Here is a 16,514-nt window from a genome sequence, read left to right as displayed (position 1 = left end):
TATCACTTGAAAATTCTTCTCGCCAAATTTTTTTTTCAGTTTATATATTTGAGTAGATTAGGTACCCAACGTACAGTAGCCGCCATGTAATAGCGAGCTTGGATGATCAGCCTGCACGTCACTGCTACACTATTGTTCTCTGAAACATTGGCACACCACAATTAGCCATCTCTTAGTAGCATAAATATGATACAACTGTTTTCAAAGCAGTGTATTTTTGTATGTTTACAGTATTAAGAAAGTGACATGTTTCAAATACGAAAGAATTTTATTTTTTGCTTTGCCATGTATTCAGTTCAATTCTGTGGTTCTGGTACCAAGATGTACAGATGGCTCTTTTGGCGTATGTCACATATTTTGTTACAAAGTCAATTAATGTACAATACAATATTTTGTAAAATATTTTTAACGTGGTTTATGGTTCAAACTTTTTAAAGTAGTTTGTTCACATGCAAATAGTAATAGCTGAATAAGTCTGATGTGAGGTAAATACTTCAAAGACAGGAGCGCAAAATTGTAAAAAATGTGTATGATTTCATGAAGAAAGAATCTTTACCTGTAGGTAAATTAAAAAATGGCAAGCATTTAATTGCTACACAGAAATGTGAAGAGAGAACTGCAGCTGCCTGTGGCATTTCCAGGAGTCAGGTTCAAAGCTTAAGAAAAGAAACAATAGAACTTATTTGACCTGAGGGGGCCAGAATGTTCGTTCATCACCTCGAAAAAGAAATTTTGTAAACCAGTCACAAAATTAGGTGATTTTGATAAAGGTGTGGTTAGGCAAAGTGAATGAATTTCACTCAAAGACAGGGGAGCTGCCAATAGTTAGCAAACTCTGTACAGAATTGAAAATTAAAATTAATTTTTACAGCAGTGACACTAGTTTAAAAAGAATTTTTAAAGAATAAGGTTTTAAATGGTGCAGTAAGAAATTAAAGTTACAGTAATAACCATCTATCACAATACTTACCATGTAATTTTAGCAATAGATATTTTTTTACATTTTACAATGTACAGTACAGAAGTAGCCAACAGTATTTAATTTCAAAATTCTTGCATTCATTTGTTAAAAGTAGAACAATTATTTGGTTAAGGGGGATTATTAAGAGCAAGGAACATGTTTTTATGTCTGGTAGTAAGCATCACCACTCCCAAGCTCACTGTACTTGGCGGCAACTGTAGTTACTGTCATTTATACAAATCAGGTATTTAAATCATTCCTATTTGTAAATGTTTAAAGAAATACATTTCCAACTATACTGACAAAGAGGTCAAAATATAAAAAGGAAATTAACAGATAAAATCTTTACGGAGGAATGACAGCAGATTAGCATTTCATCTACAAAGTTCCACGAAGAAACCGAGGAACTTTCAGGACATGATCTACTGGTGAAAATGATGAAAAGTTCATATAAACATAGATCTGGAAAATCTTTGTTTTCACCTTATGGCTAGTGAAAGATTTCACCTAGATTTCAGCTCTTCTAATAAAATGAAGCCCTACTGTAATTTTTGGGACCCAAATTAAGGAGAAAAAGGTTGATGGTTTCTTTAGTAATTTGAGCTGTGAAATAAGATAAACAGTTCCCAGAAACTCTAGTAATTTTTTAAGATATCAATTTGATGTAAAACACAAAATTCAGTGTCAAACATTAAGCTTTTTTAGGTTTGTAGTACTATAGCTTTGTTGTAATACTAATAAATGCAAAAGATTTAGTAGCAAAACTTATAGAGAATTTAATTCTGAGAAAAATTAATGTAAATATGGCCAATAAAAAGTAAATAAATATTTTTAAAAATCAGTTTTTTATTGAAGCAAAACTCGATGAAAAATAGACAAAAAAATCGGATTTTTCTTTCTGTACCTAATAAGCATTGTTTTTAAACATTCTCTGATGTATCAGCATTTACGAACAAAAGGGTCATTTCCAGTTGAACACAAAGTACATCAATGTTGTTGATGAGTTATAAGTTACACAAAGGTACGAAAGAGAAAATGTTAAAAAACAAATTAGCATCGAAAATTAGAATAAATTAGAATCATGGATAACATTATTTTTAATCTATTCTAATTTAAAATATTGGAATGTTATACAATTTTGAGTTTATTTTGTGATGGGAGGGGGTGGGGTGGTGGTTGAGTCATTACTGCTGCCCTGACATTCAATTTACAAATAAATACATCATTTAGTAAACTATAGTAATTTAGGATGATCTAAAAAATTATTAGTACAGTACACCTTTCTTCAGTTATTTTTTTTGTAGGACAGCTTAAACAACTACGTAAGCATGTGCATTTTTGTAATAATATTCAAACATACATATGCTTAGAAATGTTCATTTTTCATAAATAAACTACACATTTCCTCAAATAAAAATCTTACCCTGTTACAAAGATTTTTTCTTGCTGCCTTAAATCCTAATTACAGTGATGTTAAAAAAATTCTCTTCAATGGATTGTAAAAGATTTTCATACTCATTTGACATTTACCATTTTATACACAGTACATATTATGTAATGTATGTTTTTCCAATTAAATAAAACACTCTCAAATCATCAGTCTTAGCATAAAATCAAGTTTTCTCCTTGGGAACATTATAAAATATCTAATTTGTATCTTCACACTTCTAGCACTAGCACTAGAAATAATGTAATACTCTTTTTCTCCTTAATCTTACTGATCATCATATGGTTCTTTGCCTTGAAGCAAGTGCCCTGCACCTTGCTGATCTCCATTCTCCTGTACTTCCTGCTAAATTTTTGATTTTTTGACAGTTATTTTTTTTTAAATTCCTCTTATTCTTTTTTATTTATTTTCTATACATTCTACTGATTTTTCTACCACTATTTTTATGAACATTTTTTATTCTCTTATTTCCCAACTAATTAATTTTTTTTTATTTTCTCTTGGTATCCATGTTTCATATCCATACTGATGGGCATTCCAAACAGAAAAAAATGCAAAATGTTTTAACTCTCTCTATCTTACTATGTAACAGTTTTCTCTCTGAAAAATGCTTCCTTAGTGATGGCTATTTGTTTTCTTTTTTCAATTCTGTTAAAATTTTATTAGTTCAGTGAAGAGATTTTATATTTTTATAAAAAAGTGAGTATCAGTGTAGTTCAACAACAATAGTTTATTTAGTATAACAATATACATAATGCAAAAAAAAATAGTATTATAACACTACTATAAATATCTGCTTTTTCTGAAAATGTTACTACATTCAGATGACATAACTAATCAGAAAAGTAAATTATCAATGCTTAATAATTTTGATTTTAACAAACTTACAGTTTCACCTATCTTGATAAATATTTTATAAATTTCATTATAGCATAGTAAACCATATGTTTATGGACCATCAGACTATGCTTCAAAATGTGACATGTAATTTTGAAGTTAATGAAAAAATAAATACAAAGCCTCATCAGAATTTGAAATTGCTGAGAAACACTAAAACTCTCCCATGAAGAACAGCAAAAATGTTGAATAAATGCTGCACAAAATTTTGAACTACATTAAAAACTTCATTCATCATAATCAGAAATGCAATGATGCAAAGTTAACAAAATGTGATATAAAAATTAAATGATAAAAACATAATTACACCTTGGTGTTCATGCATAAATCTTTTTAATATTATTGTTTCATATTACTTAATTTAAATTGGTAAGTGAATACATTGGAAGAGACAATACAAATATAATATAAAATTCTGTCATAAATTATTTTTTAAAATTAATGCCTTAACAGAAATTATGTAACAGAACCTAAAACACAAAAACCAATTTTACCACTTTTGTTGATATCAAGTGCTTTTTGTTTCTTTTTTTGTGGGTGAGCACAAAATTGCCATAAAGGCAATTATTGTTATCCCAAGAATATATCAACAAAAAAAGGTTTCTTTTTATTAAACATTATTCGATGCAATCAATAATAATGACTAGACTTAAAAAGACAAAAAGTACCAAGAAATTTATCAGGTCTATTTATTTTTAACCTTGAAGATGATGTGATTTCAGTGAAGTATTTAAAATGGAAATATTTAATAACTTTTTTAATGAATTATATATGGTTTAGTAAAATGTAAGAAATTGTTAAAATAAATTAAAAATAATTGGCAGTAATGCTATGAAAAACTAAGTAATAAAAACACACTTTATTGTCAATATAAGTTTGGCAGGAAAACGTGACGATACTACACTGCAATTCCAATAACATATTATACCACTCAAACTGTGCAATATAATGCTGCTGATAGATGCTCTTATATTTTCTATCTGTTCTTTAAAACTACATCAGTAAGGTTTAACTTCTATATATTCAAACACTTTTTTTTTGCTTACAATTAACAGCCTTTCACAATTGAAAGTGAAAAATAAAGAATACATTTTTTAAAGAAGGGTACAATAAAATATTCTAACCTTCTTTAACAGGAAGCAAGACAAAATAAAAACCAGTAATGGTCAAATAATCATTTTGAAAAAGGCTATAACACTAATACTAACACATTAGCAAATTGGATTATTTTATATATATATATATATATATATATATATATATATATATATATATATATATGTATAGATAGAGAGAGAGAGAGAGAAAGAGAGAGACATTCATATTCTTGTCAGACTTATAATCATTTATATCTTTAATAGTATTAATGGAGAACCAGACATAAAAAAAACTCTGCCACATCATATGAACTGAACTGCTCACCACAATTAATCAACATTATCAACCAGCTTGGGAAACAACATTGTTTGTTTAATGATGTAAGAGATAAAGTTCAAATGTTTCATTTTCTACTCAGCAACATGGTATTAAGATTTCAATATATTTGCATTCAATGGAGATAAAATCATTTTTTTAACTTTTCTTTTACAATGGGCATAATAAAATTTATGTATTAATGTGTAATGATTAAAAAAATATTTGCATTCAAAAGAAAAGAAAAACAAAACAAAAACTGAACTATCTCTAATTATATAAGCATATTATATTATATTTATATATATATATATATTTTTTTTTAAGTTTTCATTAACAAATATTCATACAATTTAAAAACTAAAAAGAAATATCTTTTACAAAAAGAAAAATAAGGATTTTCTACTTATTTCATACCTACTATACATTAAATAAAAAGTTTAAACATGCATAATATAATAAATATACTACAATAAAATTCTATGTACATATTTTTACAAGTTAACCATGATTGTTCATTCTATACTAGTATCATAACTAGACATTAATTTATATGATTTTTTTTTTAAATTAATCAAAATTGTATATAGTGGTTGTACTAAAGTAATAATACAGTATTATACATTATCAATATAAATCTAACAATATAATTATTAACAGCCTTTAAACAAAAATATTATAACTACATTAAGTATGCAAAATCTAAAAAAAAAAATGTTATGCAAGAAAATCTGCATTGGCAAAAGAGATTTAATAAGTTAGGACAAATAGTTAATAAAAAGAATAATAAACGTACTATGCTTATAAAACCATATACTAAAAATTTACAAATTGTAACTGCTTTATTATATTAATTAATGTGTATATTATTTTAAAAAATTACAGCTGAATCAAACTAATGAGGTATGAATAACATAAATTCATAAGTAAACTGGCCTACAACAAATCAAAATTACAGAAAAATAACAAAATTCAAATGTATGTTTATGAGTGACACATGTCTTTACAAATTACTATGATTTTACTAAGCATTTATTTTGGTTTTATAATATTCACATAAATACATTTTCATTATGAATACACAAGATTGGTATTTGAAACAAGTGATTATAATGGTAAGCTGCATAATAGTTTAGGAACACTTTAAAAAAAAACCTCATGATATTTCACACCAAATACTACGGCTGTTTTAAGAGATGTTCTTTAGATGCAATCAAAATATATTTACAAAAGAAGAAAACCAAAGCTAATATTATAGTTGCTTCTATAAAATAGTTTTATAAACTTCATGTTTTTTTTATAAATTTCAATAGATTACACTTCAATTTTTAACATAATATACAGAGGTGTGCAAATTATTTAGACTCAGTTTTGTTAATTTTTTTAGTTTCCTAACTGCCATAAACTAGGTCTGTAAAACAATTTTTCAAAGCGGTTAGGTTTCTTAATATATTATTTATTGTTATTAATCGTCTCATTTAAAAAATTTTGTAAAATATTTTATTTCTGAAAAATTTCCTCAAAGATGTCTGACTTGCTCCCATCATGTGTTTTTATTCAGTCTATTTTGTGCATTATTTCTGTAGCTTCTTGGTATTATTCAATTATATAAATTAATTGAGTGCTTTTTGTGATACTATAACTTTTCTTTGTCTGTTTATTAAATAAATATTTGTGTGATTTTTGGTTTTTGTTTGTTAATTGTGATATCAATGATGTGATTTTGAAATTACAGGTTATGGGAAAAGACAGCAGACTTATTCCCTAGGAAGAAGGCCTTTTGAAAGAAAAGGCATTAAAATTATTCTCAGCAAGATATTACAAGAAAACTGGGCATTTTACAAAAATCAGTCAGTTGCATTAATATTTCACTCAGATGTGGCAAGGGCCTTGTTTCAAAACAGAATGGCAACTGTGGGCACAAACCCAAAATGAGCCTCTGAATGGACAGAATACTGGTGCAGATTGCTAAATCAAACAGAAAGGCAACCAGTAAAGATATTTCTAACTTAAAATCATATGGAATGGGCATCAAACATTCAGACACTACTTTGTGCCGCTGGTCCCAACGCAGGCCCCTAAAGAAAGCAAAAATTACACCTGAAATGGCTAAGAAAAGGCTGATTTAGGGAAACACAGTTCAAGATACTTTTGGAAAAAACTGAAGAACGGTAATTTATGACTATCATTTTCTTCAAACATTTTCTAACTTTATGTAAGGCTAGCAGATACAGGCTATTCATTTTTTGTTTATAAAATTGATATGAGAATACAGTAGTAAGGGTAATCCTGATTTAGACCTGTTTAAAAGGAAAATCTTTTCTGATGAATCTATATTTTCAGTCGGCAGAATGGACACTACATATGCCAAACAAAAGATGAAGGGTTTAAACCACATGTGCTGTCCAGACAGCGAAACACCCAACATCTGTAATGGTACAGAGCTGTGTCTTTGAAATGAACTGCAATATTGTACAACATAGAAGGGATTATGATGCAGGACCAACATAGCAAAGTTATAGATACTCTACTATTTTCACAATTGAATGACTGGTTCCCTGATGGGAGACTTTTTTGTTTTCATACATAACAGGGCACCTTGCCACAAAGCCAGATCTGTTATGAGTTTTCTTAGAAAAAATCATGTGAAACTTCTTTGGCCAGGTAATAGCCCAGATATACACAGTCCGTCCAATGGAAAATGTGACCAACTGAGTCTTTGTGTAACTAGCAGCGCCATCTCTGAATGAATACGTTCTTTATATGACGACATATTTGAGCTTTTTACCACAAAAAATGTTAAGGCGGTAGCAACTTTTGTTTAGTTGTAATGACATAACATGTAAAATTACATTCTGAGGGTCAGTTGAAAAAACAATGGAATAACACACTAACATTAAATTTTGTTATAAGTAAAAGTGCTACAGAACTTCTGAAATGGTTCAGAATGTTTATGGTAGCCAAATGAACTATAACAACATTTTCAAGTGGTTTGCAAAATTCTGTGATGGCAGAAAGAGCACTGAAGATGATCCATGGCCAGGTCCATCAATAACAGTTTGAACTGAAGAAAACAATCTTTGTAATGATCTTATTTTAAAAGAAAATTTAGGAAAATGAAAGATCTGTGATCACTTTGTACTACACACACTGACTTTCACTCAAGATTACAGAGTGGAGCACTGTTAAGGTATGAAAAGAACGAGCGATATGGATCCAAACTTCATGTCAAGAATCAACTGGCAATGAAACATGGTGCTTTCAACATGAGCCATTCAAAAAACATTAGAGCTTGGAATGGAAGAGTCCAGAAGAAGAACCCAAATCGAAGAAAGTGCAAATTCAGAAGAGCCAAATCAAGACTTTGTTCACGGTTTTCTATTATTCCAAAGGAATTATCAATCACGAATTTGTACCAGAAAGTCAAACAGTGAATGGCGACTATTACTTTAACATAATGAATAATTTATGAACCAGGATTTCTTCGAGTTCAACCCGAATACCAGGAGCATGGTCTTTGATGCACAACAATGTACTAGAGCACAATTGCAAGATTGTACATGATTTTTTGGATGAAGTGTAGAGGATGATCAAGATCCCCTATTATTCACCTGATTTAGCTCCATGCGATTTCTAGCTATTCTCGAAACTAAAATTGGCAATGAAAGGAAGGCGTTTCATCATGTTTTCATATATCCAGAAGGCTTTGACCGCAGTTTTGAAGGAGATTCCTACAAATGCTTTGAACAATTTTATAATCGTTTCCAGCATTTTATTGACTCATAATTGTCTATTTTTTGAACAAAACATAATGAAAATTAAAAATAAATCACATTATTTTATTTTGCATCAATAACATTTTCCATTGGACAGACTGTGTAAATCCTGGAGAAAATATTTTGGCAATTGTGAATAAAAAATTAAGAAAAAGAAAATCACCACCAAGACTGATCTCATAGCTGAACTTAGGAATGATCTCGTAACTGACATAGGAATGAAGAAATCAATAGAAATTGTTAATCCCTCATAAAAAAACATGCTTAATCTTATAAAAATGATTATAAAGAACAAGTATATCATACAAAGTATTAAAAATTGTTAACATTGTATCAATAAATGAGTTTTATGGAAAATATATGGCATTCTTTTTAATTCCTTCGCAAAGTCTAATAATTTTCACAACTGTGTAATTTCAATATTACTCATCAAAATTTAGAAAGTGCAGACACACAGAGCAGTTCCGCCTGGGATATCTGAAGTAAGGGTGATACTGCTAAAAGTACAGTGAAGGTAGTAGTAGCATGCCATAAAAAGATGCCATAGGTAGCAAGAAACCTATTGCCAATTCAGCAATCCAACCCCATCCTGTCCATCAGAACTTTCTAAACTTTGACAAATAATAATAAAAAAATGTTATTTACTACAAAAAACGTTTTTCATTATAAAATTTTAACTGTTGTAATTTGAACAATTGTCAGTTAAAATGATTTTGGAAGCATGAAGCAGCAAGTTTTCTATGAGCAACATCTATTTTAATGTTACAAGAGCTGTAATTACAGAACATGGTTGAAACAAGTTTTGGCTGACCAAAAAAACCAGATAATTCCACAAAATATATAACTAAAATTTTATTTCACTTTCACTATCTACTAACGTTTTATTTTCTTAAAAATTATAGTTCAGAAAATTTTTCTGAGGCCCAACTGAGAAGGAACAGAAGGCAAAAAACACACTTCATGCCACTCACACTTACTAATGCTATCATTGCTTAATTAAGATAAGTAGTTATACTAATTATTGTAAATACAGCATCTACATGGTTTCACATAAGGCTTTAAAAAGGAGTAGCCATAAATTAAGCATTAGCCTACAATTGCTAGTGAATAACTAAATAAATGATCATGTTCCAAATAAGTTTACAGTGCTCATGATAAATAATTTTATCATTATAAAATTATAAAAACCCAAATTATTTTTTTTCTAAATTTCATTTTCAGGCATTCCATTTACCATTTCTCATATTTTGGTTTGAAAATTTGATATAGCATTCATCTAAAATGCTAACCAAAGAAAAACATTAAGGGGAATTTTCTTAATTCTTTCAAAAATGTAACTCTTTAAAACATAAAATAATACATGATACGTCCAATAAATAATGAATGGTATAAAGAAATAAATGGAATAATCACAAAAAAATCTTAAAAGTTTGCTTATACTTGAATTAAATCAAATAAATAAGAACTGGTTAAAAATTTTAAGATAACAGAAAAAGAAAGAAAACCATAAATTACATATCACAATAGTTATTACATGAAAAACTTTCAATACATTGTATTTTATATACAATGAGCTATAATAATAATTTATGATTAATCTTCTTCAATGAGATCCACTGCTAAAAGAAAACTAACAAAAATTTTACTTTGCCCAAACTACAGAAGTGCAAATTATTCCTAGTCAAGCTTCACAGATAATTGATTTTTTCAGAAAAAGAAATACATTTTCAGAATATTTACACATTTATAACACAGTATAATTCTGCATTAATGTTTGATGAGAATAAACTTTTTTTAATGTTTTATGAGAGGATGTTTATGGCAAATTTTGTCATTATAAAGTTTTTCAAGTGTTACTAACGACAGATGAATAGTTAAAATTATTGTATAAGTAAAAATCAAGCAATGTAAATAAAAGCAAAAGTAGTTTTATGTGTATAACACTTAAGATTATTAAGTGTACAACAAAATTTTTAATAATACCTCTAAAAACTACAGAAAATAAAATATACTTTTAAACACCTACCTGAAATTTTGTTAAGTCAAGAATTTTCAAAATTTTTGACTGAACTGAAACCAGTTTGATAGGTTATATTTATTTAAATTTTCTATTTTTCAATATACTATGATATTAACAAATTATTAATATTGTGAATAGAATTAAAATAGAATTTTTTAATAAACTGGTGTATGAAGAGTTAAAAACATTATTTATTTAAAAAAATATATAAAACAGACTCTGATTTCAAGCTACACATTTTTTGAGTTTCAAAAGAAAAAATTGACAATCATGTTACAGTCAGTCAAGTGAGTGTCTTGGGTACATAAGATAAAGTAAATAAAATAAAATATTTTAAAAATAAAATATTTATATTATGTAATAAATATCAAATTAAAGCCACTATCTAGCACAATTTAACAAATTAAAAAAAATATTTGAAGTACAGTTTTAGGAGGTTCAATAAAAAATAAAGGACCACAAAAAAAACTGTAAATGTTTTAGCTTTAATAAAACAAGAAGAAAAATAGTTTTTACAGACATTCCTTTAATTCTCAAACTTTGATTTAATCTGTAAGATTGTCTGAATGTGTGAGGTCCAATGTATTCCCCCACAACACAAGTCAATGTAAAGTGATTGTCCATTAAAAGCAAAACAGAAATCCCATGGTAAAGAGTAAATTATAGGTCAGTCACAATTCAACCACTTCATATTAAACTGCCTTTTGGATCAGCCAAAAATATATGAACATTTTGTGTAAATTTTTTTTAAATGAAAAAAATATACTTGAAATTTTAATTATATTAGCTATGGTTGGAAAGTCTGACAGTCTTTTTCATCCTACCATGGAGGATATGTTTTTTGAAGAAATGAATTGAATCAATGTAAAAACGAATAAAATTCACAGAATTTTAATTGAGTGACAAGATAGATCTTATTCATTAAATGAGTAATTACTGCATAAATTTATAGCTCATTTCTTACGACTGAGGTCACAATGAATTATTCACCACTTGTATACATATACCATTTATTATTATAAATATATCTAACAATTTAGGTAAAAATTTTGTCTTCTGACAATGGCATGAATTGATTTAAAAAAAAATATATATATATTAAAGAGTTTAAAATAGATTATTCAATACCTTACGTCCTTTTTCATTGAAACTTTTGCAGATGTTAATACAATACTAGTAAGGTTTTCTTCAAATTCTACAGCATAAATTGCCTGATTTCTACAAAATAACAAAAACACCTAAAACTGGAAAACAATCATTATAAATAATTAGTCCCATAAGAAAAGTTAGACAAACTTTTGTCTGTTACTGGATATTAATGCCAATCTTTTCTATTCAATTTTGTAATATTTGTTTTACAAATTAACAGCATTGTTATGGAATAATTCATTTTATTATAAGTAAAAATATTTTGCTAAATTGAGGGATCTTGGTTGATAAAAACTTAATCTTTAATATTATTTAAAACATACTTTATATTACTCATTGATATGAACAAAAAATAAAAGCCTAATTAGAAAACAAATAGTTACAGAGAGCAATAACTAAAAGTTTTTAGAAATATTGTCTCACTTCAATAAAAAAAATTAAATATAAATTTAATTAAACAATACCAAAAATTTGAAGAAAAAAACATTAAATATATCAATGATACCATGTTTAATAACCCAAGAGATTGAACATTAGTTTTACTACTTATTAGTGCTTAAAAACTGACAGGCACAACAAATATTATTTTACAATTAAATGAACAAATACAGCAATACTATTATAACAAATTTGACTGTGCTCATTGATTATAAACACTTGAGGTAATCAGGAACTAGGCCTTCTTAGTATTTTTTTATATTAGAATATAGTCATTAACATTTTTTTTTTTTTTTTTTTTTTTAACTAACCAAAATAATAAACATCACAACAAAATAAATTATTTTAATATATTCCATTAACATCTAATTATCAATGAGCACACAAACCATTTTGTATGAAATATACTTTTTTTTCATTTAATTACAGTAACAATAAAAACATCTACAAATAAAAGTTTAATAAAAAGAGTTAAGTTGTTAATATAATAAAGCTGCTGCATAATAAGTTAATAAAATCAGTAAGAAAATAAACTTAAAGGAATACTTATTAATAAAAAAAACAAATACATATAATACAAAAATTATTAATAATAAAGTATAAACATATCAGTGCAATTTGAGCTAACAAATTTTTACATTATATATTATATTACTTTATGCTATAAATGCCGTTACTGTAGGCTCTAACAACAAGGACAACAACAATATACATAATAATATTATAATTATGATAAAACAACTGATTACACTAACTCTAAAATTTTGATAATGCCTTGACTATTGGCTGCTACAACAACATTAGATAGCTGCCTCCAACAAACTGCTGAAACAAATTCATTCACATCATCCTCCTTACGATCTTTTTCCAAAACGCTTCTCATTGCATCAAATTTAAAACTAAATAATTGTTTTGTTAGACCTTTATAGTAAACATAGAGTGCATTGTTTTCAGAACCACAAGCTACATAATCACCATCAGTTGCTAAACCAACAAAATTTTTTTCATTGATATGACCAACAAATGAACGTAAGCAGTGTGGATTGTTGACGTTCCACATCTTAAGTTGACTATCGGTCGACGCAGATACTATTTCTTCTCTGTTCAAAAATTTTACATAAGAGACCGCTTTTCTATGACCTTTAAAAATGGCTAATGCTTCCTTCATATTTCTTAAATCATAATAATGTACACAATGATCGGCCGATCCAAAAGCCAAGTGACAAGAACTTCGAGGATTAAATTTAACACAACAAACATTTGCTTTTGCTTCTAATGAAGCAACAGAATGTTCCATATTCAATGACCATAATTTAACTCTAGCATCATCTGAACCAGACGCAATTAATCTAGTATCAACATCATTAAAATCGACACTCCAACACCGTTTTTCATGTTCATGAAATGTTTTTGTTCTCTGACCAGTGCTAGCATCCCAAACAGTAACTGTTCCTTCATAATCGCTGCTAGCTAAAGTAGCTTTATGATATGAATTCCAACTAACGCAGGATATTTTAGAGTTTGAAATCATTTCAATACAAGGATAATGAACATCAACAGTATCTCGTATAACTGCACCGTAATCAAACACTTTTATTCTTTTTGTAACACCAGCAATTGCAAATAATTCATTGTCTTTATCAAATTCTATACTCGAAACAATTGTTGAATTATTGAAAATATCACTGGAATAATTTAATGTTGCAAGTGGTCTTAAAGAATTATACCTAGAAAACTTAACTAAGTTTTCTCTGAATACATCCAAACCAGATGGTGCAGAACCAGCAGTTGTACTGTCACTAGGTCCAGTTTTTTCAAATTTGGTAGTACTACCAAACATCAAGTCTTTGGCTCGAGATGTTAAATAGCACTGCACAAAATCATCAAAATGAGCATGCATACGTTTTCTACGCATAGATAAGGTTGTACTTCCAGTTGCTTCTCTCTTATGATTTGCATTGAATCCTTCACATGATCCAGTCGTCTCTTTATCTCTGTCCTTATCTTTATCTTTAGTTTCTTTCTGAGAGTTATCTGTTGAATCCAAGGGTTCACTTTTAACATGTATCTCACTCATTAAACTATCAGAGCTTTCGGCACCACTTTCACCTTTATCACTTTCTAATATAGATTTTTTTACATCAACATCCTTTAATATACCTTCCACTTCTTCCATATCTTTCTTGATTAAAGTGACTTCTTTTTTCAATTGAATTAATTGACTTTCCTTCTGTCTTAAAAGATGTTTTAAAAACTCATAAAGTAACTTATTTTGAGCTGCACAAGATTCCGCTTCCAACAAATGTTTACGTTGTGTTAATACTTCTAGCATAATATTAACATCAGGTAATGTAAGATTTTGTGATTCAGAAGCAACAAAATCTCTCAACCCATCAGCCGGTACAGATTCATCATCAGTGGAGAGACCAAGCTCAGCAGCTCCTTTAACACGGCTCTTATATTTTGAAATCAATTCATTTAGAAGAAAATTCGGAAATATATGTTCCTGACTCCCCAAAGTAAAACCACATTTTGGACATCGGTTATTAATTTCTAATGATTTAGATATGCAACGATAACAAAATGTATGTCCACAACGTGTTATATGTGCTTCTTCTATCAATTCAAAACAGATAGGGCAAAGATAATCGTTAGTTTTATCTTCAAATGAACCACCAATACCATTCAACACAGCAGGATGTTGACGTTTCATTGGTCTCATTCGCTGTGGAGTAGCAATATGTGATAAACTATGAGTAGAAGAAGAACTTCCTGCACCTCCTCGTCCGCTTGCCATCATGAACCCGCTTCAATACTGTTTATTTTATGTAGGTGGGATGATAATATTGTAGGTGATACATAGATGTACACATATAATGTTGCCTGTCTAAAGTTGACTGCCTGTGCCTGACCTGAAACAATATTTAAATGAACACTTAGTTGTTCAATTTATAAATTCTTCAATATTGGAAAAAATTCTTAAAATTTTTGTTTATACTGAAGATTATTTAGTTTGTAATAAGAATTAAATGTAAAAAAAAGTGATTGTTTCAGGTCAAGCAACAAAAAAGGACTAAAGGCTGGTGTAGAAATAAAAAAAATATCCATAGAGAAAAAAAATTACTATTAATCAAAATCCCCAAGAAAAAAAGGAAAATACTTTTATTTCTAAGGACCATATTTCCATTCAACAGACAGAAATATACACATGTCTGAACACACACACACACGCACACACACACACACACACACACACACACACACACACACACACACACACACATACACACATGCACCCTTGTTACTCCCTTGAAAAGTATTTGAATTTGCCAATATCAAAAAAAGCAAACAAACACTTTTTGATGATAAGTTAAAAATAAAAAAATTTATTAAGTAGAAGGTTTTTTATATTACATCTGAACAAAATTTAAAATTTCATTCATGAGTACATGTTTTACACACACGCACGCGCATGTGTGTGAGACAAGTGGCAGCAGCAGAAAACTATATAATAGAATTAACTGAAATTGTCTGACTTTCAAGTTGGCATCCCTAGCATAAAAAATATCAGCTGTTTGAAAATACTTTCCATTATTGTTTATTTCAAAATGTTAGCTTTGCTTAAAATGTGTACCTGTGTACTTTAGAAGAAGAGCATGCGTGCAGTAATAAGATTTTTATTTTCTGCAGATATAAAACTGACCAAAATTCACTTACAAATGTTAAATCTGTATCATAAAAAGTTGATTAACTGTACAAACTTTTATAAGTGGATTGAACAGTTTGAAACAGACTGAACAAATATCATAGGTTTTCATTGCAGCAGAAGACTGGGAAAAGTTTCAACTGACAATGCAAAATCACAATAATGAACTTTTTAGTGCAAGTAATATGAGTTCACTTAATTTAATCATGATAAGTTAATTTACTGTAAAATATGTTCAAGTTGGATTTTAAGACAGTTAACTGAAAATCAAAAAGGCATCCAGATCCACATTTGTATGGAACTTAAACAATGTTTTTTAGCAGAAGGTAATGCTTTTTTTTTGATCACACAATTAATTTGTGATGAGACTTGGATTCATTATTCTAAATCGGAATTGAAATGTCAGAATATGGACTGGAAACATCATAGTTCACACTAGGAAAAAATTCAAAACTTACACATCAGCCAGTAACTAATGATATTTTGGTAAAATACAGGCCAATTTATTTAAATTATTTAGAAAAAACATATTATGCCAGAAAATTAAGTGAAATCCGCAATCAGGATTCTTTTCAATGAGATTCTCTCCTAATTCACCTTCAAAATGTGTAAGTCTTCTACAAGAAAATGCCCATCCTCACCACTCAAAAGACATGGGAAGCTATTCAAAAGTTCGTTCAGGAGGTGCTGCCATACCCACCTTACAG

General features: G+C 28.5%; 1 protein-coding gene across 2 annotated transcripts in view; it reads right to left on the bottom strand.

Moving 5' to 3' along the window:
* LOC142325176 (E3 ubiquitin-protein ligase COP1-like) overlaps positions 1–16,514 on the bottom strand; it is a 94,021-nt gene that overhangs the window by 63,870 nt on the left and 13,637 nt on the right. The window contains exon 3 of one of the 2 annotated variants that reach the window (XM_075366596.1): positions 4,597–15,013. The exons of the other annotated variant lie outside the window; for it this stretch is intronic. Within the exon in view, the coding sequence (XP_075222711.1) occupies positions 12,847–14,901 (2,055 nt within the window). The 5' untranslated portion in view covers positions 14,902–15,013 and the 3' untranslated portion in view covers positions 4,597–12,846. Of the gene's footprint in view, positions 1–4,596; positions 15,014–16,514 lie in introns of those variants that run through there. 2 annotated transcript variants of the gene reach the window in all.

The sequence above is a fragment of the Lycorma delicatula genome, chromosome 5, assembly GCF_047948215.1.
Source record: "Lycorma delicatula isolate Av1 chromosome 5, ASM4794821v1, whole genome shotgun sequence".
NCBI lineage: Eukaryota > Metazoa > Arthropoda > Insecta > Hemiptera > Fulgoridae > Lycorma > Lycorma delicatula.
Note: the sequence above shows the minus strand (reverse complement) of the source record. Positions and strands in the feature narration are given on the sequence as shown.